The 27,621-nt window shown below is 39.2% G+C and overlaps 1 protein-coding gene across 1 annotated transcript in view; it reads right to left on the bottom strand.

The window, feature by feature from the left end:
* The window catches only part of Hem (Nck associated protein 1 Hem), a 318,021-nt gene that overhangs the window by 247,395 nt on the left and 43,005 nt on the right, over nucleotides 1–27,621 (bottom strand). Inside the window, exons 2-3 of the mRNA XM_067140394.2 lie at nucleotides 13,778–13,882; nucleotides 9,691–9,834 (exon numbers count right to left, since the gene is read on the bottom strand). Coding sequence (XP_066996495.1) covers nucleotides 9,691–9,834; nucleotides 13,778–13,882 — 249 coding nt within the window. The remainder of the gene's footprint in view (nucleotides 1–9,690; nucleotides 9,835–13,777; nucleotides 13,883–27,621) is intronic.

Genomic DNA, 27,621 nt, shown 5'->3' with positions numbered 1-27,621 from the left:
GAAGAACAATATTATGCTAAAAAAATGCCGAATGATTTCAACCAGAAAGGCAATTGATTTTCATCGCTTTGTGATATTAAGCGTAAAGTAAAGGAATATTTGATCTCCCAACTAGAAAGTGCAGGTCAGACGCCAATCAGTTTCAACATGCCAAAAAGTCGAACAATCGATAAGAAAGGGACATCGAGTGTTATCATATGCACTAACGGATATCTTGATTAATTAGTTTCATTTTCCGTATTGATAGTTAACATGTAATATAGATAAGAAAAGGTTCCACCTTATCAATACCAATTTTATTTATATAAGATTAATTTACACGACCGGTTTCGACTTTTTGAACAGTCATCATCAGCTGTACATTGGTACCTTTACAAAAGTCAAATATTGGTTGAATTGCCTTTCCAAATGGAGAAGTTGTGGGGAAGCACTATGTCCAAACATTCAAATTGGGCATCTTTAAGAGTAAAAAATTGGTTATATGGTACAATCTAGATAGTTGAAAACTAGTTTGTTTTTAGGCCTAAAATTTGTATAAATTAGCTAATTTTTAAAATGTACAGGTATATTAAACACTCTAAAATGCATAACACATGTTAAAATCACGTATTAAAATATACAGTGCGTGTTAAAATCCTTTATAATGGCTCAGATCACTTCATTGGAATTTATTTATATGTCTTGCGTATGTCTATATTCTTGTTTGAGTCCGATGTAGATGAAGAATGTCAGTGCTTGCGTTCATGGGCAGTGCTCTCGTGGGGGTTCTACTGTAACCGTTCATCACCATGCCATAGGCATGTTAGGAGGTCTAGTCAATTATATATGCCATTTTCCGCAACATTCTGTGACATATAATGTAGTAATTAGCTGTCTGCATGCCGAACCGGGATGTGATTTGCGATATCCCAGCCCGAGGGGAGCAGTTTTCTGCACTGTAACGAGAAAGGGATAGCGCAGTACTGCTGAATCTTGAAATCGCGCTCTGTTTTCGTGTGAGCGAGATGGGAAGATGACGCTACGCGTGGAAATGTAGGTTGTCGGAGAGTGGGCTGAGTTAAGGTGTGTTAACTCCTGAGAAATAAATGTCCTTTACTAATTCAACACCGCATTCACTGGTGCCACTTCACTATAATTTACTAAAAAGAGGAAGAAGAAGAACACCTTCTTCTGAAATAATTTTCGGAAATTTATGAGTCAGGTCTCATTAGAACCGATGTATTTAATGCTAATTGTTGATGCATATAAATGAATGATGCTTGTCATATAGCAGTACGCAGAGTAAAGATGACTGCTGAAATCTGACAATGTGTGGAAAAAAGGGGGAGATCTTGCGTGATGAACCATGACGCGTGATTTTCTAAAAGGATGCTTTTGAGATTGTGAATGACCCACTGATCACTTTAGGTCTACATGCGATCAATAGAAAGTAGAGGTCACAAGCTATAATTTGAGTGTTTTCACGTCGCTGAAAGATTCTGATTACCGGACCTTCAAATTCAGCAGGGGCATAATTTACCTCCCCCCTGATCATTTTGTCCGGAGGCTATAAGTAGAGCCAGGACCTAGATACAGTATCTCATTGTCATTTGTGTAGCTGCAGTACTGATAAGTTAGGAGTGAACTTGGATATCAGTTTATGAAGTGTTTTGTCATAGAAGAAAAACACATCAGTGTGATGTAAAATATCATGAAATAAGCCGTGTGGTACAAGAAAAAGTACAGTATTTTAGAATAGAAGCCTTATCTCAACATTCAATATTTCAATAAGAACAACAGTCAGTTGCGGCTCATGATGCAATAACCAGTGAAAGGGTAAACGTGTCAGGTTGTTTAGAGGTAAGGAGACAGTTAATTATATTCAGTAATCAGTAATAACCGATCCAAAGCATTTTACGAGTGAGTGACGTTCAGTAAAATTAAAGAATTATTCCTGACAAAATTAGCGATTGCATACTCCATGGACACTCGTGGCGATAGACTGTGTGATTAATGGGGAAATGAACAGTGATTTCTACAAACTTGCCACTATTTGCATTGATCTATTTAAAGTTATCAGTGTATTGTGTCAGTAGTAGATCCCTTTTGAAAGTACATAAACAGTGTTTAATAACTGATTTCCCATTTTGCCTGTATGTTCGTGAGTGATCGTCGAACCCGAAATCTAGAGCCTACAAGAATCACACCTAAGTGACTGCAGTCATTTCTACAGGGAGCATCCAGAGACTCAACTAAGAAGAGCACAGTTCGAGACATGGATCGTGGTAGTATGGAGAGGAACCAAGGACTATCAAAGAGAAGACCGCTCATCATGAAGGAGTAAAAACCTAAGATGTACCTCGAGATGACGGCAAACCATACCCATCATTCGATAAGTACATATTTGAATATATTAAACCACGAGATCTGTATGCCAGTAGCAATTTTTAGTTTGTAAATATTAAAATGTATAATTAATCATTTAAAATGTAGGGAACACTATGTGCGTGTGACTGGGAAGGATTTATTAATTTAGTTAGGATTTTTAAGTGATTTAAGAATAATCATTGATATTTAACAGGTTTATTTGCATGAATTATTATATAGATCCCCTTAAATTCTTAGTGTATATGAAGCACATATTTGGGAAGAATAGCAATTTAGCTAAACTTATAATTTCTTCATAATGTTATTATCTGGTAAAGATTTTTATACTAGTTTGAATATAAACTATATGTTTGCTTCAAGGTGATTCAGGTATTATAAATCCCGTATGATAATAGATGATCACTGAAGATGTTCCAAACCAAGGTATTTTGCAAATTATATAGATATGCGAGAAGAATTAAATAACCTGTAAGAATGGAGTCTTCTCTGTAAATTAATAGAACGGATTTGAGATGCGGTGGTATGCTATGGAAGGGTGAAGCTGTAACATGTTGTGTTGTTGGAATGATAAAAGATAATAATAATTGTGGCTGTTGTGATATATTGAATTGGGCTGAATATATAGCCAAATAATGAATAATAAGAAGTAATGGCTCTCAAATGAATGCGTACTTGAGAACAAGCCGAGATGATATATAAAAGAAAGAAAGAACGACGATTTCAAAATATTTGTAGCCACAGAGCTGGTCACACAGCTGTTGTCATGATCGACAGTTTTATTGCAGGCGGACTTAGGGTCAGAGGAATGCTTGTCGTTTCCAGCAGGTTAATGTTTACTGGCGAGATCCTTTTCATTCACTAGAGCAGTCTCAATTCCATTCTAATGATACGTTATAAGTAATGCGTACAATTTTCTGATTTTGCGAAGGATAGATCCCTTCCCATGTTACGCATTGAATTAGCTCGTGATTGGAGTTTTAAATTTTTTACCTTGGAAGCTGAAGTACCTGAGTTTGACCCATGTTGGAGCGAAGAATTTAACCAGATACTATGGCTCGATTAAGCCATAATCTTCGAGATGTATTGTGTGATATAAGTTTGATATGTTTTTATGTAATGTGTTTATGTGTTTTATTATTTCCCAAAGTGTTCTGTGGTGATGGGTTCGATTCCAGCGTTGGCTGATTTCTCTTTGAATTTAATTTGTTAGGTAAACCCAGGATACACATATGTGTTTAGTGTAAATATATAATTGTTGTGGTCAAATGGACCATGTGTTTGATATACGGCGATGCAATCTCGTGTTTTAAATAAAACGTACTTATACTTTCTACAACCGTGATAATAAACCGAATGATTTGAGGTATGCCGAGGACCAACTACAACTATGAATAAACTACAAGGACACAAAAGCATATATATATATATATATATACATAAAATTTTTGCATTATTCCTGACTGTTGTTTCTTGTTCATGTGTTGTAGTATGGCACTATCTCATGTGATTTATCAGTATAAATAAAATGTTTAGCAAATAATATTTCAATGAAGATTCTTCTCATTTAATAATATTAGTGTATTCCTCTTACATTATAGAATCCTACTTTTGTTATATTTTATCTAGTGCCTATTTTTCTTTTTCGAACATTCCATTGCCCGTATGCTATGAGTTCAGCCGGTGACAAAATGTAAGTAGGGAGGACGAGACTTCAAACCTGGTAAGTGATTTCTGGAGGTTCTCATCCAACTATTCCATCTATACATCTGTTTGTGAAACCAAATTATGTAATAGTTGCCCTAAATGACCCAGTATGGGTACACTACTATATATTAAGAGATATATCCACTTGTAAATATGATACGTTTATCATATTGTTAGCCCATTCCAGTCTGGGCCTTAATATCCCTAACAAACGTTCTGGACTGGACATTTTTAAGGATCTTTAAAACATTATATATCTGTACCTGTAGTAGATATTGGCATGATTCTTTTTTCTTTGTGCTTGTTTGAGAATCTAATTTTCAAAAGTGCTCTTTGTATCATGTCAACTATCACTTGAGATTTTAAAATTGTTTATATATTATACCATGTTTTGCGAATGGAAGAAAAGTCTAACGGATAACTAAGCAAGTACAGTTTTCTGAAATACAGTTATATTTACCGTATTTCGCTAATATAAAATGTGCATTGCAATTACAAAACAACAACAATAATGAGTACGATATAAAAACAATAATTTTTCAATAATAATAATAATAATAATAATAATAGTAGTAATAATTACAATAACGAAAGTGGGAGCACTTACGAAATTTTATTTTAATTGATAAATTTTGTTAAAACTTACTCAAATGTAAAATTATTGTTCCATTTACCACGAAATACTTCTGAGAAAGAGAAAATAAGTCTTCTAAACAGACAACTTTACAAATATGTAGACAATCTTACGTATTCAAGCAAATATGAAATACGCGGGAACATGCGCTAGGCCGTAAAACGATCACCAATCATAATGAAATGCAAGAAGTTGTTTCGAATTCATATGTCAATAATATGTTCATTTGCGCATAAACTTATAATATATCATAAAATATCGAAAATATCACTTTCATCAAGCACATGTTCGCCGCGAGAAACCATGTCTTAGAGCTCACTGAGCGACATCTACTGATGCATGCAGTTCAAAAATATCGTAAATTCTCTGACTTTGACACATAATACTGCCATCTGCTTAAATACTCTCATAACTAATACATGAAGAAACACGATGTAACCACCAGAATGCATGCATAGCTCGTTCTCGATTTTTAGCGAATTGTCAAACCTTACTACGGGCTACGCCCGCAGCGCGTCCTGAATGTAATTTCGGCCGCTGCGAGCTATGCTCGCAGTTAGACCGGAAAGAGTTAATAGCAATTCCAGTATATGAACGGAGGTAGATATGTGCAGCTGTGATTGATACATGGACTTTAAGTATTGAATGTAGTCTCCATTGTGCGTGAATATTTCAGATGCAGGTTGGTGGCTCTTTTCTCGTCTATAATATTTTGCTGGTGTGTGTTATTGCTACCAGGCAGCAAAACTCAACGCATCCCAACCACGACAGCAATAACACACACCAGCAAAATATTATAGACGAGAAAAGAGCCACCAACCTGCATCTGAAATATTCACGCACAATGGAGACAACATTCAATACTTAAAGTCCATGTATCAATCACAGCTGCACATATCTAGCTCCATTCATATACTGGAATTGCTATTAACAATATGATAAACCTATAATATATATATATACAAGTGGATATATCTTAATATATAGTAGAACCCCCACGAGAGCACTGCCCATGAACGCAAGCACTGACATTCTTCATCTACATTGGACTCAAACAAGAATATAGACATACGCAAGATGTATAAATCCATTCCAATGAAGTGATCTGAGCCATTATAAAGGATTTTAACACGCACTGTATACTTTAATATGTGATTTTAACATGTGTTATGCATGTTCAATATACCTGTACTTTTTAAAAATTAGCTAATTTATACGAATTTTAGGCCTAAAAACAAACTCGTTTTCAACTATCTAGATTGTACCATATAACCAATTTTTACTCTTAAACATGTCCAATCTGAATGTTTGGGCATAGTGCCTCCCCACAACTTCTCCATTTGGAAAGGCAATTCAACCAATATTTGACTTATGTAAAGGTACCAATGTACAGCTGATGATGACTGTTCAAAAAGTCGAAACCGGCCTGTAAGTTAATCTTATATAAATAAAATTGGTATTGATAAGGTGGAACCTTTTCTTATCTATATTACATGCACTAACGGAAGCGAAAAATACCTGCATTGCTTGCTGTAACAGCTGATGGCAGAAAGTTTCCACCTTACGTTGTTCTAAAACGAAAAAAATACCTAAAGTAAAATTTCCGCAAGGGATCCACTTTCGTGTCCAAGAAAAAGGGTGGATAGACACGTCACTCGTACAAGATTGGATACGAACGGTTTGGGGAAATCTAGCAGGGTCCCTCCTTCATTGCCCGGCCCTTCTCGTGTTGGACAATTTTCTGTTTTTGTTTTTTTGCCAGTATGTCATTATGTACTTGTATGAATTGTACTTTTATTAGTTCAAGTTTATTTCACTTCAGGTCATATTGCCAGCTCGTAACGGGAAGAATATTTTCCAGTGTCGGTACTTCAAACCCATGTGTCCAACTTACCTGATGTACGGTACCTTGTCTGACATTTCAGAAAAAATCTCACGCCAGAATTTTACGCCAAATGACCGATAACCGCAAACGAGTTGAACCAATTGCGTTTATATTATATTTGACTTGGTTCATAAAGAAAGGGGTTCAGTCCATTTTAGCTAATTGTTGGGAAATAAAAGGGCTTCAGTCCATTTTAGCTAATTGTTCGGAAATAAAGAAAAACTATCTGGACATTTTACTATCATAATAGAAATGTAAAAATTGTTACCATCAAATAGAGAATGCATATTAGGATTCCTCTGAACATATTTCATGAATTTATCATCAGTAGTTGAAATATACAGATATTTTTAATCTTGTGGACTGATGACCTTTCTTTATAAAAGAGGTTTACAACTGAGTAGCTTTATCTGACCACTTAAAGTTTCCAAACAGCCTTTTATTGTTCACAGAAAAATGTTAGAACATTATAATATAACAAAGTTATTAGTCTCAGGATGAAGAACATTAACTGAAATGAGACGAAATCTTCCATGTCCTCCTCTAATAATCATTTTCATTGTCATCTCCTGTCACAGTAGGCCAAGAAGTCAGCTCCGTGAAGTACTCCTGCTCCTGATACTCATCAGGTATATACTCGACCAGTTTCTTCAGATCATCAATTTTCCTCTTCTTACCAGGTAGGCTACCTTTCCTGCTGGGTACGCAGAGTTTATTGGCAAAAATGATGGCACTCAACTGGAGCTACCTAGTCTGAAAGTGTTTATGCTCAAGCCATCAATGAATGGCCTAGCAATGATGACGCCCTTAAACTCTGAATTATAAGAAATATTGAAAACGACTGAATGCTAAAATGAATTTTGTCTTTCTTCAGGATCATTCTACCTCTAGTCTCCTCTGAAACTGCAGTCTCGGCATCTGCGTTAAATACAATCGCCATTCGTTACTGTCACGTTGCGAACGTCAGACATGATAAAACATATAGTGTTATAGGTTCTGTATAACGAGAAATAATAAAATACTTCAGTATACAATAATGATGCAGTTACACAGTCAAATCACCTCAAAACAATGCATAAAAACAAGAGAGTAGTGCACCACTAATCGACAAATACCTAGCGCCTCTATGGGTATTTCATAAAAGTAAGGCTTCAGTCCGGACCGATGCGCTTCCTTTACAAAACGCTAACTTTCCAATCACAATATCACAATGCAGGAGAGGCTGGAATGATCTCCTGTCTCTATAAAATGATGTGATGACCATTCTTCTTCTTCTTCTTTCTCTTTTTCCTTTATGTCCTCGCAGGCGTTGGGTCAATGACCATTCAAGATGAGAAATTCAATGTTAACTCAATTTCGAAAAAATGTGACTAATGCCCTTTCTTAATGAACCAATTCATTTGATGTATCTTTTAAATGCAAGAAAATTGCAAATAATTTTTAAATATCTGAAGTCCTTAAATAATTTATGCATTCGAAGTTTTCACCTGTATATTTCGTCAAAGAAAGTGCGTTAATTATGCGAGAAAATACGGTATATTCCAATAAATTACAAAACCTAGATCAAAGGAAAACCCATTACCTCACAACATTTATTCCTGAAGGTCTCAAGTCCACACCAATATTTTATAAAATAGAGTTTTATTACTTACAGATACAATTTGAACTAAAAATTTTTGTGTCTTTCATTACTTCTTCCCGATTCACAATCGTACCAAGAGATATCTTATATCTCTAGTACTGTGCATTTGTACACACAGTTAAGAAACAAAACTTTACACTGATAATGTTCAAATTCCATTTACGTATCTTAGACTGGTTATAGCTGCAATAATATGAATATAAAGGTCAAAACAAGCGATGGACATTAACCTCATCAGTGGGAGATTCAATCTGAAAGGACATGACCAAAAGTCAAGTTTCTTTTGGAGGAAATTACATTTTTTTAGAAATTACAAATTAAGGAAACTGACATGGAAATGAATTCTATAACATGATGATATTATGGCTCATAAAATATTTAAATACATTATGATTATATTCAGCTATGCAGTTTATAATACACTGTGACCATTGATTCCAACGACTCACATCACTTTCAATACTGATATCAATATTCATTTCATCTTTCAAAGAATCAGATGACTCACTATCTCTATTTTCAGAATTAGAGTGACAGGCTATTGTGGTATACTGGGTAAGAGACTATAGTGTAATTTCCATGATAACAGAAGGGGACACATTTTTTCTTTGTTTTAGCCAATTATAGATATAGATAACCAAACTGTAACAAAAAACTGGAGTTATGAATTTTTATACATAAACAGAATTGCAAACAGTTGGCTCCTATCTATGCCATATCTTAGGTCTTGTTACATCTTTGCAGATAATAATTATGAATCAACATTCTACAGAAGAAAAAAGAACGAAAAAGAAAAATCCAGGGCACTAGCCCTAATGGGCCTTGACCTACCAAGTTGACTGCTGCTCAGCCTGAAAGCCTGCAGATTAAGAAGTGCTGCATGGTCAGCGTGACAAATCCTCCCACCTATTATTCTTGACTTTATAGAGCGGGTCCACATCTCACCAACAGATAGCTACTGGATTGTTCTCACATAGGCTGAGAGGGTCTCAAACCAGTTCTCAGATCCAGGTAAAAATCCCCGACCTGACCAGGAATCAATTCTGGGGCCTCTCGGTAACAGGCAGGCCCGCTACCCCTACACCAAATCTACACAGAAATTATTTTATAAAAATATATCTGGCTGAACTCATTTTCATTAACTCTCAGATACAGAATAGTATGCCTATATAAGGCCAGAATTCTACTTTGACCAACCAAGTCTAGACTTGTTAACTGAAATTTGGGATCTAACAAGTAAGAGTATATTATTTTCTGTCACCTCAGAATTTTAAGGCATTCCAAAATACTTAGACTAAGCTACCAATGGAAGGACTCTCTGGAATTGCTTGCCACACCGTATCTCGACATGTACTGCTCATCCTAGTTCAATGCTGAGATAAAAGAAAAGACAATGTATATGTACATCTTAATTGAATTCTACATATATCTACCCCAAAACATACATAACATACTTACAATATCGAGGTGAACCTGACAGGCGTCCATGGTTGTTAGTAGCTCACAAACATTATCTCTGAAGTCCAGAAGATCAACAAACGTATAGTAATAAAGTGATAATGATTTGATTATTTCATTTCTTATCTGAGTTATAGCTTGCAGCTGCAACAGAAAATGTTTCAGTCATCAGAAAGCCATACAGTAATGAAACAAGTATCTCACAACAAACTCAAACACTAGAACAAAATAAAACCAAAAAAATTCTATTTTATGAAGTAGAGAGAATGCTAAATGTTATCCTTTATATTCATAAATATATTTCTTTCTAAGTTGCCAGACTTACAGACATAATATGAATTAATATTTAATGTTATTTGCTTTACGTCCCACTAACTACTTTTACGGTTTTCGGAGATGCCGACATGACCGAAGTGGGGTCCGAAGGTCAGCGCCTCAACCGCCCGACCCACTCAGCCCGACATAAGAAGAAGAAACCTGAACAGAACATCTCTAAGGAGCAAAAATGGTGGCTGGATATAGGCAGATGGAAACATTCCTAGCCAAGTGGAGCAGGGTATGGGAAACTGATTATTATTATTATTATTATTATTATTATTATTATTATTATTATTATTATTATTATTATTATTATCATCATCAATTGTGCAATGCGAATGGAATCTTACATGCAGGGTAACCTAAAGATTTCATCAATTAGTGTCAGTTTGTAGAATGCATTGTGGTGATGATAATGACCAGAAAAATATAAGATTACCTTATTAATTTAACTTCTATCATGCAAGGAAATGAAAGGACTTTTGGCAATTTCCACTTTTGTCCTCGTTTCTATTGTGATATTTAATTTCTAAAGAACTTGTTACGATTATATCCCCTCCTTTTCAATTCTGACATTTACCTGAATCTTACTTGAATTATCAGATTAAAGAAAGTCATCCATAAACATTATTTTAAAGAAGAAAAAAATATTTCTAATACTACATCACAAGTATAGGACGTAACAAATTTGTGTCAATTGTGTCAAATCCTTTACCACCTGTACCTATCTCTATCTTACAATTCTTCCTTTTTCCTGCATTTATCTCACACATCCTACATCAAGACTCAAAGATCAGTCAAGATGGCCACTCAATGAGTGGTGACGCCCGCACTCCTGATGAAAATGGGAAGCAGAAACGAACTTGTCAGGAACTAAGAAGATATGGATGTAGAACTGGGATTGATGAGGGAAGAGTTCATCTATTAAGACACCAGTGTATGAAGATGTGGAGCTTGTTCTTCTGCTTTTATGTTTTCAAGTTTGTCCACATTTCTTCCTATTACTCTCTCCTACCACACTGACTTGTCACTGTGTTAGTCGTATTGTATGTTCCTCTTCAGGTTACTATCTATCTATATATGACTATGTTCCTGTGTCAATCACTCTTTTGTTTGTTTGTTGCTTTTTTTTTTTAACACTGTACAGATAAGTACAGTTTTGATGAGTGGCTATGAACAGGCTAGGACTGTGAAGGTAGTATCTGCGGCTTTTAGGTTCAGCCCTGACTTCTACCAGGTGTGAATATGAGAAACCACAGAAAAATATCCTCAGGACAGCCAACAATGAGATGTAAACCCATCATCTTCTGAATTCAAAACACAAGCAAGGAGGCTTGCTTACAAATTTGACAAGACTGCCAATATCATGCTCATAGCCATATGATCTCCAGTTTTGCATGGAATCCAAATCAGAGAAAAATGATTTTCTATTTCAGAAATCTCTCACATACATTAGTTAACATTAACACCATGACTGCCTTGGAGGAAAGTCAGCATGAAAAAAATTTATTTATCAATTCATTGAACATACCGCACTGTAAATATTGATAAATAGTTTACATAATTATGTACGGTGTAGGTGGGATTTTAATTTCTATTTTTAATGTTTCCTGAAGATAAAATTGTTATAGATAATCCACAGCAAGCCTAACCCCCCTGAACTCACTCCTCCTCACTTTCATCTACAGGTGAAGTTGACTACTTGGCTTACATATTTTCTTAATCCTTCAACCTTCAGTCATAACTATAGTCTATCCCGGCTAGCACGCTGCATGCAGGATTAGCCACTGTGCCTCAGCAATGCAGGCTGAAGCCCAACAATGTGCTATACTCAGCCAATATTGTCAAGCTATTTCCCTAACTTCTGTTTAAGTTTTGCCACAAGGTAAGTCATTTTTAGTTTCTGTGCCAAGAATGATACTCACTTTATTACTTGTTATATCAAGCAGAGAGTGCACTGTTCTGACTTGTGCGATTAGACTACAAGATTTACTGTTGGAAAGTGTATTTACATGTATGACTATTACATGAAAAAAATGCAACACCAGGATGGTGCAATGGAAATTTAGGTGTAAATTCTTGGGTGTTTTGGATTTCAAACAAAACACAAGTCATAGGCTAGTAGAAAAGAGTGAGGGAAACTGCAGCATTTTCTGATGAGAAAGACATTTTTTGCTCTAGAAAATCCAGGGATATCGATTGACTTCAATCAGGTCAAAGAACTTTGATAAGTAACTTCTCAAGTAGAACAAAACAATGTTGAGGTGACCTAGACATTGGACCAGTTTCAATAAACCATGATGTTGAGGTCACCTCTACGCTGGACTGGAAAAGGTTAAACCCAACATCAGTATGAACTGCCATAAACTGAACACAATAACCATCACTGCATGAATTAAAACTGCCTGCTCTGGCAGCTAGACCTCATTTCTGTATTCGTACAATCTGCTTTCACGTCGCACCGACAGAGATAGAACTTATGGCGACGATGGGATAGGAAAAGGCTAGGAGTGGGATGAAGCAACCGTGGCCTTAATTAAGGTACAGCCCCAGCATTCGAACCCACTATCTCACAAATGCAAGCTGATAGTTACGTAATCCAAACGGCACAGCCACTTGTTCTGTGGCAGCTGTACTTGGAATTTGCAGCTGATTAATGATGGTGAAAGAGATCCGATGAGCACTGGTTAAGTCTAATGGGGTAAAGAAGTATCAAAACAAGAGGTTTAGACCCCCAAAATTCTTAAAACTAACACACAAAATTTTACTTCATAACAATGACATTGATCCTGTATACAGGGTGTATCAGAAATATACCGACCAAAAAAAAGAAAATCAGGGGCTCTTCGTGTTATATTAAGAACGATGGTGCAATGGGATTGACGGAGAAATTTTTTCTCTTAGAGAAAATGACGTTATTTTGTTACTTCCAGGTGCATGATTCAAATTGACAAACTCGCCGTATTTGCTATGCCGGAGCATTAGCCGCTGCCATGCTTCAGGAAAGAGAAGGGAAGGGAGCGGAAGAGGGAGACAGAGGTAAGACTCGGTGCGAATACACAAGATTCTCGTTCGTTTTGCATAGTCGCTTCCCAGCCCCAGTAGGCAGTGTACAGTTTGTTCTGCACAAACTCATTACTATGTGAACCCCATAGAAAGAGAAAATGTAACTTGTATCACGAATACAGGCAGCTTTTCATGTCGTTCGCAATACACCACACATCCTGAAGTGTCCAAAGGTATGTTAAATAATAAAGAACATAACTGCGACCCACAAACAACATCAATAACGATCTGGTGCATTCCTTGACTAACAAGTGTGTCTTAATTACAGAGTGTTCTTGTACTGTGTGCGCAATTATGGCTGTTTAAAACAAACAAATTGTGAATATTGCCTGTAAGAGACAAAGACAATCCTGTGCGAGTTGAACGAGGAAACTTGTGCATATGCACGGAGCATTCTCTCTGTCTCCATCAAACATTCCGCTTCCCCTCCCTCCCCTTCTTCTTCCCTGAAGCACGGCAGCAGCTCATGCACTGGCATAGCAAATACAGCGAGTTTGTCAATTTGTATCGCATGCCCGGAAGTAACACATTTTTTCAAAAAGAAAATTTTTTTCGCCAAGCCGATTGTACATCATTCTTAACATGAAAAACATCCCTTATTTTTTGTCGGTGTAGTTCTGATACATCCTGAATAATCAGGAATAATTTGAATCTTCACCCTTGAGTACAAAAAGATATATTGGTAGACTAAGCTAAAACTTACTCCTTTTATATCAATATTTGGAAATCTCCTGACAATGTACTTAATAGATGATTCCAGTGTCTTGTCAGACAGAAAGCCAGGTTTGGACTTTGCATCACCACATGCCTGAAACAACAATATCAAGTGTTATAAGCAAGTCCAATACCAAAAAAAAAAAAACTACAGTGTTGCAGAGAAGTACTGACAAATAATACAGTAATCACAAATTCAAAGGAAGAAACTGAAAGAACGTAGAGAAAAGAAAATCTGCAGCTTACATATATCATAATTAATTTCTGCATGAAATAACTTAGGATTTAAAAAATAAAGGAGTCTCACGCCTATCGTATAAGAACAACTATCCCCTTAATATGCCTTAATTATATTTCAGGATTATACGTTCTGTTTTTTTTTTGTTTTTTTTTTGTTTTTTTTTTTTTTTTTTTTTTTTTTTTTTTTTTTTTTTTGACGAAGCCTCCTCTGCGAACCATGTGACCTTGCCGCGGTGGGGAGGCTTGCGTGTCCCAATGATGCAGATAGCCGAGCCGCAGGTGTAACCATATCGGATGGGTACCTGTTGAGAGACTAGACTAACGAGTGGTTCATCGAAATGGGGGTAGCAGCCTTTCGATAGTTGCAAGGGCGGCAGTCTAGATGATTGACTGATACGGCCTTGTAATAATACTCAACATGACTTAGCTGTGTTGATACTGCTACACGGCTGAAAGCAATGGGAAACTACAGCCGTAACTACCTCCTGACATGCAGCTCTCTCTGTATGAATGATGTACTGATGATGGCTTAATCCCGGGTAAAATATTCCGGAGGTAAACTAGTCCCCCATTCGGATCTCTGGGTGGGGACTACACGAGACGGGGCGATGATCAGTAAGGTGGATACTGACATTCTGAGAGTTGGAGCGTGGAATGTTAGAAGTTTGAATCGTCGTGGTAGATTAGAGAATCTGAAAAGGGAGGTGAAGAGACTAAAGTTAGATGTAATTGGTATAAGTGAAGTACGTTGGCAGGAAGAACAGGATTACTGGTCAGGCAACTACCGAGTTATCAACACAAAATCAAACAGAGGAAATGCAAGAGTTAGTTTAATAATGAATAAGAAAATAGGGCAGGGGGTAAGCTACTACGACCAGCATAGTGAGAGAATTATTGTTGTCAAGATAGACACCAAAGCAATGCCCACCACAATAGTGCAGGTCTATATGGCTACTAGTTCAGCGGATGACGAGCAAATTGAAGGAATATATGAAGAGATAGAAGATTTAATACAATATGTAAAAGGTGACGAGAATCTAATTGTGATGGGAGACTGGAATGCAGTGGTAGGCCAAGGAGGAGAAGGTAATACAGTAGGAGAATTTGGAATGGGACAAAGGAAAGAAAGAGGAACTCAGCTGGTTGAATTCTGCACTGATCATGATTTAGTCCTTGCCAATACTTGGTTCAAACACCACAAACGACAGCTCTATACGTGGACGAGACCTGGAGACACTGGAAAGTATCAAATAGACTTCATTGTGATTAGCCAGAGATTCAGAAACCAGGTGTTGGATTGCAAAACTTTCCCCGGAGCAGACGTGGACTCTGACCACAACTTGTTGGTCATGAAATGCCATCTGAAGTTGAAGAAATTGAAGAAAGGAAAGAATGCAAAAAGATGGGATCTAGACAAGTTGAAAGAAAAGAGTGTGAGGCATTGTTTCAAGGAACATGTTGCACAAGGACTAAATGAAAAGGCTGAAGGAAACACTATAGAGGAAGAGTGGAGAGTCATGAAAAATGAAGTCAGTAGGGCTGCTGAAGAAATGTTAGGAAGGAAGAAAAGATCAACTAAGAATCAGTGGATAACTCAGGAGATACTAGACCTGATTGATGAATGATGAAAATACAAGAATGTTAGAAATGCTAGTTGCTTAACGTCGCACCGACACAGATAGGTCTTATGGCGACGATGGGACGGGAAAGGGCTAGGAGTTGGAAGGAAGCGGCCGTGGCCTTAATTAAGGTACAGCCCCAGCATTTGCCTGGTGTGAAAATGGGAAACCACGGAAAACCATTTTCAGGGCTGCCGACAGTGGGATTCGAACCTACTATCTCCCGAATACTGGATACTGTCCGCACTTAAGCGACTGCAGCTATCGAGCTCGGTATGTTAGAAATGAAGAGGGCAGAAAAGAATACAGGCAATTAAAGAATCAAGTGGATAGAAAGTGCAAGGTAGCCAAGGAAGAATGGCTGAAGGAGAAGTGCAAGGATGTCGAAGGTTGTATGGTCCTGGGAAAGGTAGATGCTGCATACAGGAAAATCAAGGAAACCTTTGGAGAAAGGAAATCTAGGTGTATGAATATTAAGAGCTCAGATGGAAAGCCACTTCTAGCGAAAGAAGACAAAGCAGAAAGATGGCAGGAGCATATCCAACAGTTGTAACAAGGTAAAGATGTAGATAATTTGGTTCTGGAACATGAAGAGGCTGTTGATGCTAATGAAATGGGAGACCCAATTTTGAGGTCAGAGTTTGACAGAGCTGTGAGTGACCTAAATAGGAACAAGGCACCTGGAATTGATGATATTCCCTCTGAATTACTGACTGCCTTAGGAGAAACCAGCATGGCAAGGTTATTTCATTTAGTGTGCAAGATGTGTGAGACAGGAGAAGTCCCATCTGATTTTCGGCAGAATGTTGTTATACCTATTCCCAAGAAAGCCTGTGCTGACAGCTGTGAAAACTACCGCACCATTAGTTTAGTATCTCATGCCTGCAAAATTTTAACACGTATTATTTACAGAAGAATGGAAAAAAAAGTTGAAGCTGAGTTGGGAGAAGATCAATTTGGCTTCAGAAGAAATGTAGGAACACGTGAAGCAATTATGACTTTATGTCTACCGAGCTCGATAGCTGCAGTCGCTTAAGTGCGGCCAGTATCCAGTATTCGGGAGATAGTAGGTTCGAATCCCACTGTCGGCAGCCCTGAAAATGGTTTTCCGTGGTTTCCCATTTTCACACCAGGCAAATGCTGGGGCTGTACCTTGCTTCCTTCCCACTCCTAGCCATTTCCTGTCCCATCGTCGCCATAAGACATATCTGTGTCAGTGCGACGTAAAGCAACTAGCAAAAAAAGACTTTACGCCTGATCTTAGAAGATCGAATCAAGAAGGACAAGCCCACGTACATGGCATTCATAGATCTAGAAAAGGCATTCGATAATGTTGATTGGACCAAGCTATTTATGATTCTGAAGATGATAAGGATCAGATACTGAGAACGAAGAATTATCTACAATCTATATAAAAATCAGTCTGCAGTGATAAGAATCGAGGGCTTTGAAAAAGAAGCAGCAATCCAAGAAAGGAGTGAGGCAAGGCTGCAGTTTGTCCCCTCTCCTTTTCAATGTTTACATAGAACAGGCAGTAAAGGAAATCAGAGAGAAATTTGGAAAGGGAATCACAGTCCAAGGAGAGGAAATCAAAACTTTGAGATTTGCCAATGATATTATTTTATCTGAGACTGCAGAAGATCTCGAGAAGTTGCTGAATGGTATGGATGAAGTCTTGGGTAAGGAGTACAAGATGAAAATAAATAAGTCCAAAACAAAAGTAATGGAGTGCAGTCGAATGAAGGCAGGTGATGTAGGAAATATTAATTAGGAAATGAAGTCTTAAAGGAAGTAGACACCGGGCGAGTTGGCCGTGCGCGTAGAGGCGCGTGGCTGTGAGCTTGCATCCGGGAGATAGTAGGTTCGAATCCCACTATCGGCAGCCCTGAAGATGGTTTTCCGTGGTTTCCCATTTTCATATCAGGCAAATGTTGGGGCTGTACCTTAATTAAGGCCACGGCCGCTTCCTTCCAACTCCTAGGCCTTTCCTATCCCATCGTCACCATAAGACTTATCTGTGTCGGTGCGACGTAAAGCCCCTAGCCAAAAAAGAAAAAGAAAAAAAAAGAAAGTAGATGAATATTGTTACTTGGGTAGTAAAATAACTAACGATGGCAGAAGGAGAACAAAAAATGCAGACTAGCACAAGCAAGGAAGAGCTTTGTTAAGAAAAGAAATTTGTTCACTTCAAACATTGATATCGGAATTAGAAAGATGTTTTTGAAGACTTTCGTGTGGAGCGTGGCATTGTATGGAAGTGAAACATGGACGATAACTAGCCCAGAAAGAAAGAGAGTAGAAGCTTTTGAAATGTGGTGTTACACAAGAATGCTGAAGGTGAGATGGATAGATCGAGTCACGAATGAAGAGATACTGAATCGAATTGGTGAGAAGAGATCGATTTGGCTATATTTGACGAGAAGTAGAGATAGAATGATAGGACACATCTTAAGACACCCAGGACTTGTTCAGTTGGTTTTTGAAGGAAGTGTAGGTGGTAAGAACGGTAGGGGTAGGCCAAGGTATATGACAAGCAGATTAGAGCAGATGTAGATGCAATAGTTACATAGAAATGAAAAGGTTAGCACAGGATAGGGTGGCATTGAGCGCTGCATCAAACCAGTCTATGGACTGATAACTCAAACAACAACATTTTGACGAAGAGTGAAGGAATTAAAATTGTCAGTGATATTCACAACTGATGCCTCATAATAATAAACTATGCTAAAATAATAATTAAAGAAAGAAGACTTAATGAGGTACGGAGCTGCCGTAACATTTACACCTACCGGGCGAGTTGGCCGTGCGCGTAGAGGCGCGCGGCTGTGAGCTTGCATCCGGGAGATAGTAGGTTCGAATCCCACTATCGGCAGCCCTGAAAATGGTTTTCCGTGGTTTCCCATTTTCACACCAGGCAAATGCTGGAGCTGTGCCTTAATTAAGGCCACGGCCGCTTCCTTCCAACTCCTAGGCATTTCCTATCCCATCGTCGCCATAAGACCTATCTGTGTCGGTGCGACGTAAAGCCCCTAGCAAAAAAAAAAAACATTTACACCTTGAAAACTAAGTACACTGAAATTTTGACTAATCAGAATAACAATTTTTTTTTAAACAGTACATCAAATTACAGTCAATATAATTGACCTCTATACAGTATTTCATTAACTGGATAAGGTATAAAGTGTTTGTTTTATGTCCCTTCAACTATTACAGATCTTAACTGAGGTGTCAGAATATTGTTCAAAGAAGTTCTTTAATGTGCTAGAAGCTGATATGATTTAAATATCTGGATGATAAAGTCTGTTAATGATAATAATAATAATAATGTTACTGGCTTTAAGTCCCACTAACTACTGTTACAGTTTTTGGAGACGCCGAGGTGCCGGAATTTAGTCCTGCAGGAGTTCTTTTTACATGCCAGTAAATCTACCGACACGAGCTGACATATATGAGCACCTTCAAATACCACTGGACTGAGCCAGGATCTAACCTGCGAAGTTGGGGTCAGAAGACCAGCGCCTCAACCATCTGAGCCACTCAGTCTGGCATAAAGTCTGTTAACCCAGTGTATGAGGAAGAAGACATAACTGGCAGCATTAAATCACAAACAATAGCCATGTCCATGCACTATTTCAGGTTGTGTACCGAAGTTAGTTGTGCTCTGCAAGTCGTACATGAGGGGTTCCCCTTTTAAATAAGAGTTTGTAGCTATAGCAGTATTGGTCATTCCACAGAGAGCTCATCCTCACTACAACTGCTCTCTAGGGCATCCCTCCCCACAAAAAGAGGTACTTTGGATTGCTACTTCTATTCCTAGTTGACTATACTGCAAGCCTCAACAGGGAGCAAATATCAAAAGATAGTATTTAGAAAGGGATTAAAGAAAGTATGCTGCCTGATAGGCAGGCTTGTATCCTAGTAATTTAAGTTACACATCTCAGTCAGCAAGGTCATGAAAGCCACTCCTATTTGGTGGGAGAGACATACATAAACTGATCCAAAACCAAAAACACCATGGCACTACAGCCCTTGAAGGGCCTTGGCCTACCAAGCGACCGCTGCTCAGACCGAAAGCCTGCAGATTACGAGTTGTCATGTGGTCAGCACGACGAATCCTCTCGGCTGTTATTCTTGGCTTTCTAGACTGGGGCCGCTATCTCACCGTCAGATAGCTCCTCAATTCTAATCACGTAGGCTGAGTGGACCTCGAACCAGCCCTCAGGTCCAGGTAAAAATCCCTGACCTGCCAGGAATCGAACCCGGGGCCTCCGGGTAAGAGGCAGGCAAACTACCCCTACACCATGGGGCCAGCACACATAAACTGATCACAGTAAAATATATAATACAAATATTCCTTTGTGTTTAATGTTTAACTGATAGTGAAAAATGCCAGAGCATCAGAATTTTGCATTAATGAAGGATTTTTTAACAGGTCAATTAGTGTACTGCCATGAGATTTTCCCACCTAATGACACCTAAATATCAATCAACTACATCAGGAATCAATTCTGCTACCTTCAGTATAGGAGGTGAGGCTCTAACCAGCTATGTATGCAACTTAACTGCAGAGAATATGAGCTATAGTTAACTATACAATAGAAAATACCAACCACCACAAAAATACGCAATAGAGATTACATCCCTCCATACAGGGTTGGCGTCAGGAAGGGCATCCGGCCATGAAACAGGGCCAATTTCACACATGCGACACAGTTTGTACCTGTAACCCCATAGATGTGTGAAAAGCGGTGGAAGAAGAATTATACAATAGAAAATGCTAGTGATAAGCAAATTCTTCACACTGCAGAGCCTCTGTGATAGCTTCACGTTCTTCTGTGTCCATGCCCCTATTCTCAGGGAAAGAAAACAAAGTCTGATCATCATCTGCTGTAATATAAAGCCCATCGTACCTACCATCAATCCTTGAACAAATCATATGTATGGACAAAATCCATGATAACTTTAGTTTACGGTACTACCCAGAGCGATAACATACCTGACACCCAGACAATAGAGGGTATAAAATCCTTTCTTTGGTAGTGGCTAAACGTCGTACAAACACATCAAAGGTTTTCAACGATGGGAAACTGCTAGGATTGGGAAGGTATTAGCCATGGCTTTAATTAAGGTACAGCCCCAGCATTTGCCTAGTGTGAAAATAGGAAACCACGGAAAACCCTCTTCAGGGCTGGCAACAGTGATATTCGAACCAACCATCTCCCAAATCCAAGCTCACAGCTGTGCAACCCCGACCACATGACCAAATTGCTCAGTGGTATAAAATGTCTGGAAGAAGTTGCTGCAAAAACTATTCAAGTGTTTTCCAGTGGCTACCTTTCAGCTTCCTTAAGACTGAACCAAATGCTGAACCAGATGCTTGTTGTTATAAAATTAATTCTCTGTTGTAAAAAAAGCAGCACCATATGATTGGGCCCAAAGTGGACTACCAAGAAACCTTGACCTTTTCACTTCCTTAGTGCAATCTATCTATATTTACTGCTTATGGGGCCCTTATGTCTCTCAAAATCAAAAACAACACAACTCCAATTCTTTGTATTGAGGATGTGTTTTCTCCATTTAAATATGGACCAGATAGAATGATAAAGAGTTGCAATTCGTATAAAGAAATTACTTCACTATTTCCATTCATACCAAGTAGAGAAGATGCCAAAGGACCCTTCCAGATAAAAAAGAAAATATACATGCTTCTTCCAATGGAAAGTATCCTGGATGGCATCTAGAAACACAAGATGACCAGAGGTGTACTAAGACCCATGCTGCTACTCAGATAACAGTGCTTCTTTCTCTGGGTACATTAGACAGTGGTTTATGTTTACAATTTGTAATGCAAATCCACTTGTAAGTTCCTACAAACTCTGTGACTTTGTTAGGCTTTAGTGTTGGTACAACAATCCTTTGTAGCCACTTAAAATGGAATCTCACCTTTCACACACATTCTATCGTACAGAAGACTTAAACTTTCTTCATTTAAGAGCTTGAATATCTGGTGGTAGATACTATTTAGTCTAAAAGATATACCTTTACAGAGTTCCCACTCTGAAGGACGGTATGATTCCCTGATCAGAAATGTACGGTCAACCGCACAAGACCTGGCTGGCAAAGAAATAATTAATTTTATGGATTCTTGAAGTGCAAGGATATTAGTAAAATGTTGATAGCCGATGGCCAAAAGTATGATACTTGGCATACTATCACCTGCATATGTTCATCCTATTTCAAGCAAGAGAATTTTGAAAGAAAGTCATCTTCTGTGACAGCAATCTTTGTGTGGTTGAGAGCACATTCTGGCTTTCACTTTGGGATTAGAAATTAGGGATGTGTCAGTAAGAAAACGGTATAGAACTGGTTTCTATAACTTCAGGACTAACATTCCCAGCTCTTCTAGCAGTTCCATGTTTGCATGCATCTCTATTTGTGAGAACAAAGAAGAACCACATGTAGCCGAACGACAGGGAGTACAAAGTGAAATAAGTCTAACATCCTACGCAAACTCAATGTGATTTATTCACAATCAGCCTACCTCCTTTTCTTCTTCTTATTCTTCACAACTCCCTTCTGCCTCTCAGCGTCAGGCCTTCCTACCATCTTCAGTATTCTGTTCTATCCTATGACAGCTGCCTACTTCGCTTCGGTTTTTCCCTAGGTACTTAGCAATTTCACTTTATTCAGTACCGATAAAGCTCGAAAAACCATCAATATGGAATGGATACAATATTACTAAGTATAATGGCAGGCTAAACTATCAAATAGAATAATTTTCACTTGTAATTTCCTAACAGCACAATGACCCTACTTTTAAGTAAGGAATTGATTAAATGATCAACTGAGTAGCATTTAGTTAATAATGGTAGAATCACAATGTAAAATCCAATGCTCAGTTAGCTTTCATATACGGATGTAAATTTTACCTTTATCATAGTTTAATGGACTGTTACATTATTACGTAATTTAATGCAAGTAAATGAATAGAACAAATCTATCACTCCCTAAGCAACGATATACCACAATGGGTGTGAATATTGACTACATTCATGGTATTCCTCGCTTGTCACAAGAGGTGACAAGAATTGGTTATCTACCCAGAGATCTCATCTTGGGCCATACATTGACAATCACAAATCCCTAGCTCGGTTGTAAATTCCTTCTACTGACTCGTTCAGTGCTTCATACTTTCATCTTTTCAATATGACTTTCCTTGCTCAACCCATTCTTTTCTGGCCCTGACTTTATTAGGTTTGTGAGGCATAGGGAGTTTTCATTTTCACACCTTTCGTGGGTCTTCCCCTTGTTTTGCAGATGTCTTCTTTCTTCAAAATAGTGGGCCTCTTGTTTTTCTCTTGATTACAATAAATAGGGATGGCTATCAAGTTGTACATTCCCCTAAAACAATAACACTCATCACTACCACACTCGTAATCAGAAAACTACTAAAAAATTTAAGAATGACTTCCACCTTTAGAAATGCTCCTTTTAGACCATCACTGTCAAAGATAAATTCCTTTTAGAAATTAGTTGGCTGGACTGGTGAAGGTTTATCATTAAAATTCCCAATGTGTTGGAATGCTTCAGTTTTATCACAAATCAATTTCACATTTCAGTCATTTAAATCTCCTGTAAGTAATTTTAGCCTCACAGTTTGTAGTAGGATCATGTTTGTTGTAATCTTCACTTGCCAGGGAATGAGTGCATGTACCAGAGTTCAAATTTCTCTTTTGATGTTACAACAATTATAAAAATGTCTCAATACTGCCATTCTCCTGGTTCAAGAAGTCTTTTATGTACATCCCTACTAGAAATGTAGAAACATAAACACTTTTAAATGTTGAGAAATCCAAAAATAATTTTAAATGCTTACCAGATTCAGTAAATATTATGAAGAGCAGTATATGTCCAGGACACACACAGTTATCACTAATGCATAGAACCTACATTTTATTCACTTTCTCGTCAGTTCTCCAACTTCAGTTACCTACCATTCAATGATCTTTGATTTGTATAATCACAAAAGTTCATAAAAACGTATGCAGAATTACTCATCAAAACAATGTTCTTATTTATTGATTACATCAATGAAACTTATACACCTTTATTTTTCCTTTCTTACCTGTCTCTGTTTTACTTTACTTTCATACAGCTTTAAGGACTCTTGAATGAAAAGTCTTTGAATTGTGCCTCTCACTGTGCTTAATACTGTCCACATTTTACAGCAAGTGTGTGACATGTTTGTTGTACCAGTTCCTCTCATGTGAACAGAGCGCTTGGTCTCATTGCTACCGATTCTCCCAGTTTAAGGAGTCATTCATGTACATCCCTACTAGAAATATAAAATCACAGTTTCCAGAGTAAGACATAACCATTAAGTGTTTCTCAAGCATTGGAAAGTGAATTAGTGCTCTTACTGCCCAGTGGATTGGTTAATGCTTTTACTCCACTTCTGCCTTGGAGCAACAGCCCTAACAAGCAGCATACCAAGGAACATGCATTTTCTTCCCTATACAGAGAGCAAGAAAGCATACTACTGTGACCATCTTCATCGACATTTAGACAAACTGGAGGATTCCTCAGCTCCAGTCTGCAAAGATATCTCTACTGGTTTAGAAGCAACCCTGTACCCCCTCGTGTGTGCTTCTACAATTGTAGGGGGCTAACCTTGGTTACCCTCTTCAATTGAAGATCCTCTTCGTGGTGAGGGGGACTAGTAGCTCCTTTCTTGCGATGCCGAATGGAGCCCTATTGGGTAACCGTTCGGCATACAAGGAGGAGGAAGCTAAAGCACCGCCCAACCCTAAGGTGTAACGCGACCCGTGCCGATGAGGTGCATGGCATATGGGAGATGTGTCTTGGACGGAGCCTTCGAGATACTTGGCGCCCTCTCGAAGTAAGTAGCCTTACCCAGGTATGCGGGGCTCTCCCTGGGCGGACATATATTTCCCTAGCTACTCGTGGGATTTGTATGAATACGGTAGCCATCCATAAACCGGAGAGCCCTTCTGGGGCCTCCGAGAGAAACACTACAACAACGACCGAAGGGGACTCTTCGGAGATACCTTCGGATAGTTCATCTTCGACAGTTAGAGGGCTCACTCAAGAGGTGGGCAATCTACAGGTCCAGAAGTAGAAGAAGAAGAAGAAACAGCACTCTGGCGCTGAAAAGAGGAGATACAAGAAGGCCTTAAAGGCCCGGGAGCAGGCTAAAGAGTGCCTGACTCCTGGGGCTGAGGGGACTTCTACTATCACAACAGCGACAACAGTGGAGGGATCCAATGGGCACAAGAGGCGGGACCCTGAAAAGGGCTCTGCTTCTAGGGCACAGAGGACCCCACCCACTAAGATGCCAGCGGGGAAACGACTTCTGTCGGGGGCAACCCCAGAAGAAGACCGGCAGACCCGTAAGAGACCCAAGGTGGAGTACGCCAGGATAGCCAAAGCTGGGATCAGGATGGCCATAGTACCTGTGGGATATCCTGACCAGCAGCTATCCGAGAAACAGGTGGAAGCTGTGGAAGAGGCTATCACCAATCTGATAGACGGGCTTCCGGAGCAGGGGCCCATTAAGCCTCAGTTCCTGGACTGCTATCTGTCGAGGGGTGCGGCCGTCATCATAGCAGAGAACAATGAAACTGTAGCATGGCTTTCTAGTCTTGTTGCAGGTATACAACCGTGGGAAGGAGCCAGGCTCAAAATTGTGGGCATGGACAAACTCCTTTCCTACAAGACAGTCATGGTCTGGATACCAGGACAACCAAAGGACAATAATGTCCTTTTGGGAAGAATGGCACGCCAGAACCACGGCTTAAATCCCACCAGCTGGAGGGTCTACGACCGCAAGGAGGAGAAGAGAGGTGTCCGCCTTGTGGTCAGCATGGACTCCAGGGATGTGGAGAAAGTGGTGGGGAAGATCTTCTGCGGGGTGCATGTGGCTACCTTCACCTTGGTGGAGGGCAAGCATGACAAGCAGAGGACCAACCCCACCACAGAAAAAAATCGAGACCAGCAGGGGCGAAGAGCTGGAGCCCGGACAGGAACCGGGGCCAGCCAAGCCCCAGGATCCATCGCGGGAGACGGAGCTGCAAGTTCCGGAGACCGCATAAGGTAAAGTATTCTATGAAAGTAAAGAATGATTACTTTCATACAAGCAAATATACAACATTGTATAGCGGCCTCTAGGGTACTTAATAGAAGTATCCAGAAAGGCGGGTTTTCGGTCGCCCTGATACAGGAACCCTGGCTTAGACAGGGGCATATCATGGGACTAAAATGTGCAGGTTTCACGCTATTCAGTGGAATAGCAGAGGAGAAGCCTAGAGCATGTATACTAGTTAAGGATCATAACGCTTGGGCTATACCGGGTTTCATTAGTAGAGACCTGGTAGCAGTCCTAATGAGATATGAAGAGGGCGGACAGCCAAGAGACTTGGTTGTCTGTTCTGCATATTTCCCAGGAGACTCTGAAACTCCACCCCCGCCGGAGGAGTTTAAGAGACTGGTGATATACTGTAGGAAACAAGGATTAAACCTCATAGTAGGATGCGATGCCAATGCTCATCATAGCATTTGGGGAAGCAAAAATACAAACCGAAGGGGAGAGCACTTCATAGAATTTCTATGTACAACTGATCTTGAGATCATGAATATTGGTGATACCCCTACCTTCATTAATAATAGGAGCGAAGGGATCATAGATCTTACCCTGGGTTCCATGGGAATCATGCAGGAATTTAAAGACTGGAAGGTCTCTTTGGAGCCTTCCTTGTCAGATCATAGACACATTGTGTTTTATATAGAGGGCTCCATCGAGATCCCGTCTTACAGAAACCCTAGAAGAACCGATTGGATATCTTTTAGGGAGGACGTGAGGAGGGGACTGGAGGGAGGACCCTCAAACATAATTAAAAACAAAGAGGAGCTGGAGCTCAGTGTGAGTTTTCTCACACGGACACTGGTTACCTCTTATGAATTAAACTGCCTTATTGTTAAGGCAAAGAGAGTAACAGGAAGCTTCAAGTGGAATAGTTATCTTGAACACCTGAGGAGAAATACACGAAGGCTCTGGAATAAATACAGGGAACTTCAGGATCAAGAAAGCCTAGATTCTTACAAAGAATCACAAAGAAGGTACAAGTCAGAAGTCAAAAAGGCTTCTAGGAAATCTTGGAGACAATTTTGTGACTCCATTGAAAGTCAACATGAAGCGGCAAGGCTTCATAAAATTTTAACCTTGGATAGAAGGGCAAGGCTGGGCTCACTGGAGACTCCTCCTGGTGGATACACATCCACAGAGGGGGAGACCCTGAGCTTACTGCTTGATGCCCACTTTCCAGGTTCGGTAATCACGAATTGTGAGGTAGAATCGAGCGGATCCTTCAGACCCGATAAAAGTGGCTGGAGGGAAGCCGCAGAGATTGTCACCCCAAGAAGGGTTAAGTGGGCATTAGAATCCTTTGCCCCTTACAAAAGCCCAGGTGTGGATGGGATCTTCCCGGCGCTTCTTCAGGAGGCGGGAGAGGTCCTTATACCATACCTGGTTAGAATTTTTAGAGCCTGTCTCACTATGGGGTACGTGTACTCCTTGTGGCGTCAGGCGAAGGTGGTATTTATACCTAAACCCGGAAGGTCTTCATATACTAGACCTAAGGATTATAGACCCATTAGTCTAACGTCTTTTCTACTTAAGACTTTGGAAAGACTGGTGGATAGACATATCAGGGAGAAAGTATTAAGAGACTTTCCCCTGCATTCCCACCAACATGCATATCAACCAGGGAAGTCGGTTGAGACGGCACTGCACCAGCTGGTTTCTAGGCTGGAGAGTGCCTTGGATCAACAACAACTTGCCATGGTTGTATTCCTAGATATAGAAGGGGCCTTTAACTATACATCTTTGGGCTCCATAAAACGTAGTCTAGAGAGAAGAGGAGTGAGCAGCATGCTCATAAAATGGATTATGGCCTCA

This window comes from Anabrus simplex, chromosome 2 (assembly GCF_040414725.1).
Source record: "Anabrus simplex isolate iqAnaSimp1 chromosome 2, ASM4041472v1, whole genome shotgun sequence".
Taxonomy (NCBI): domain Eukaryota; kingdom Metazoa; phylum Arthropoda; class Insecta; order Orthoptera; family Tettigoniidae; genus Anabrus; species Anabrus simplex.
This window is presented reverse-complemented; position numbering and strand designations above follow the sequence as displayed.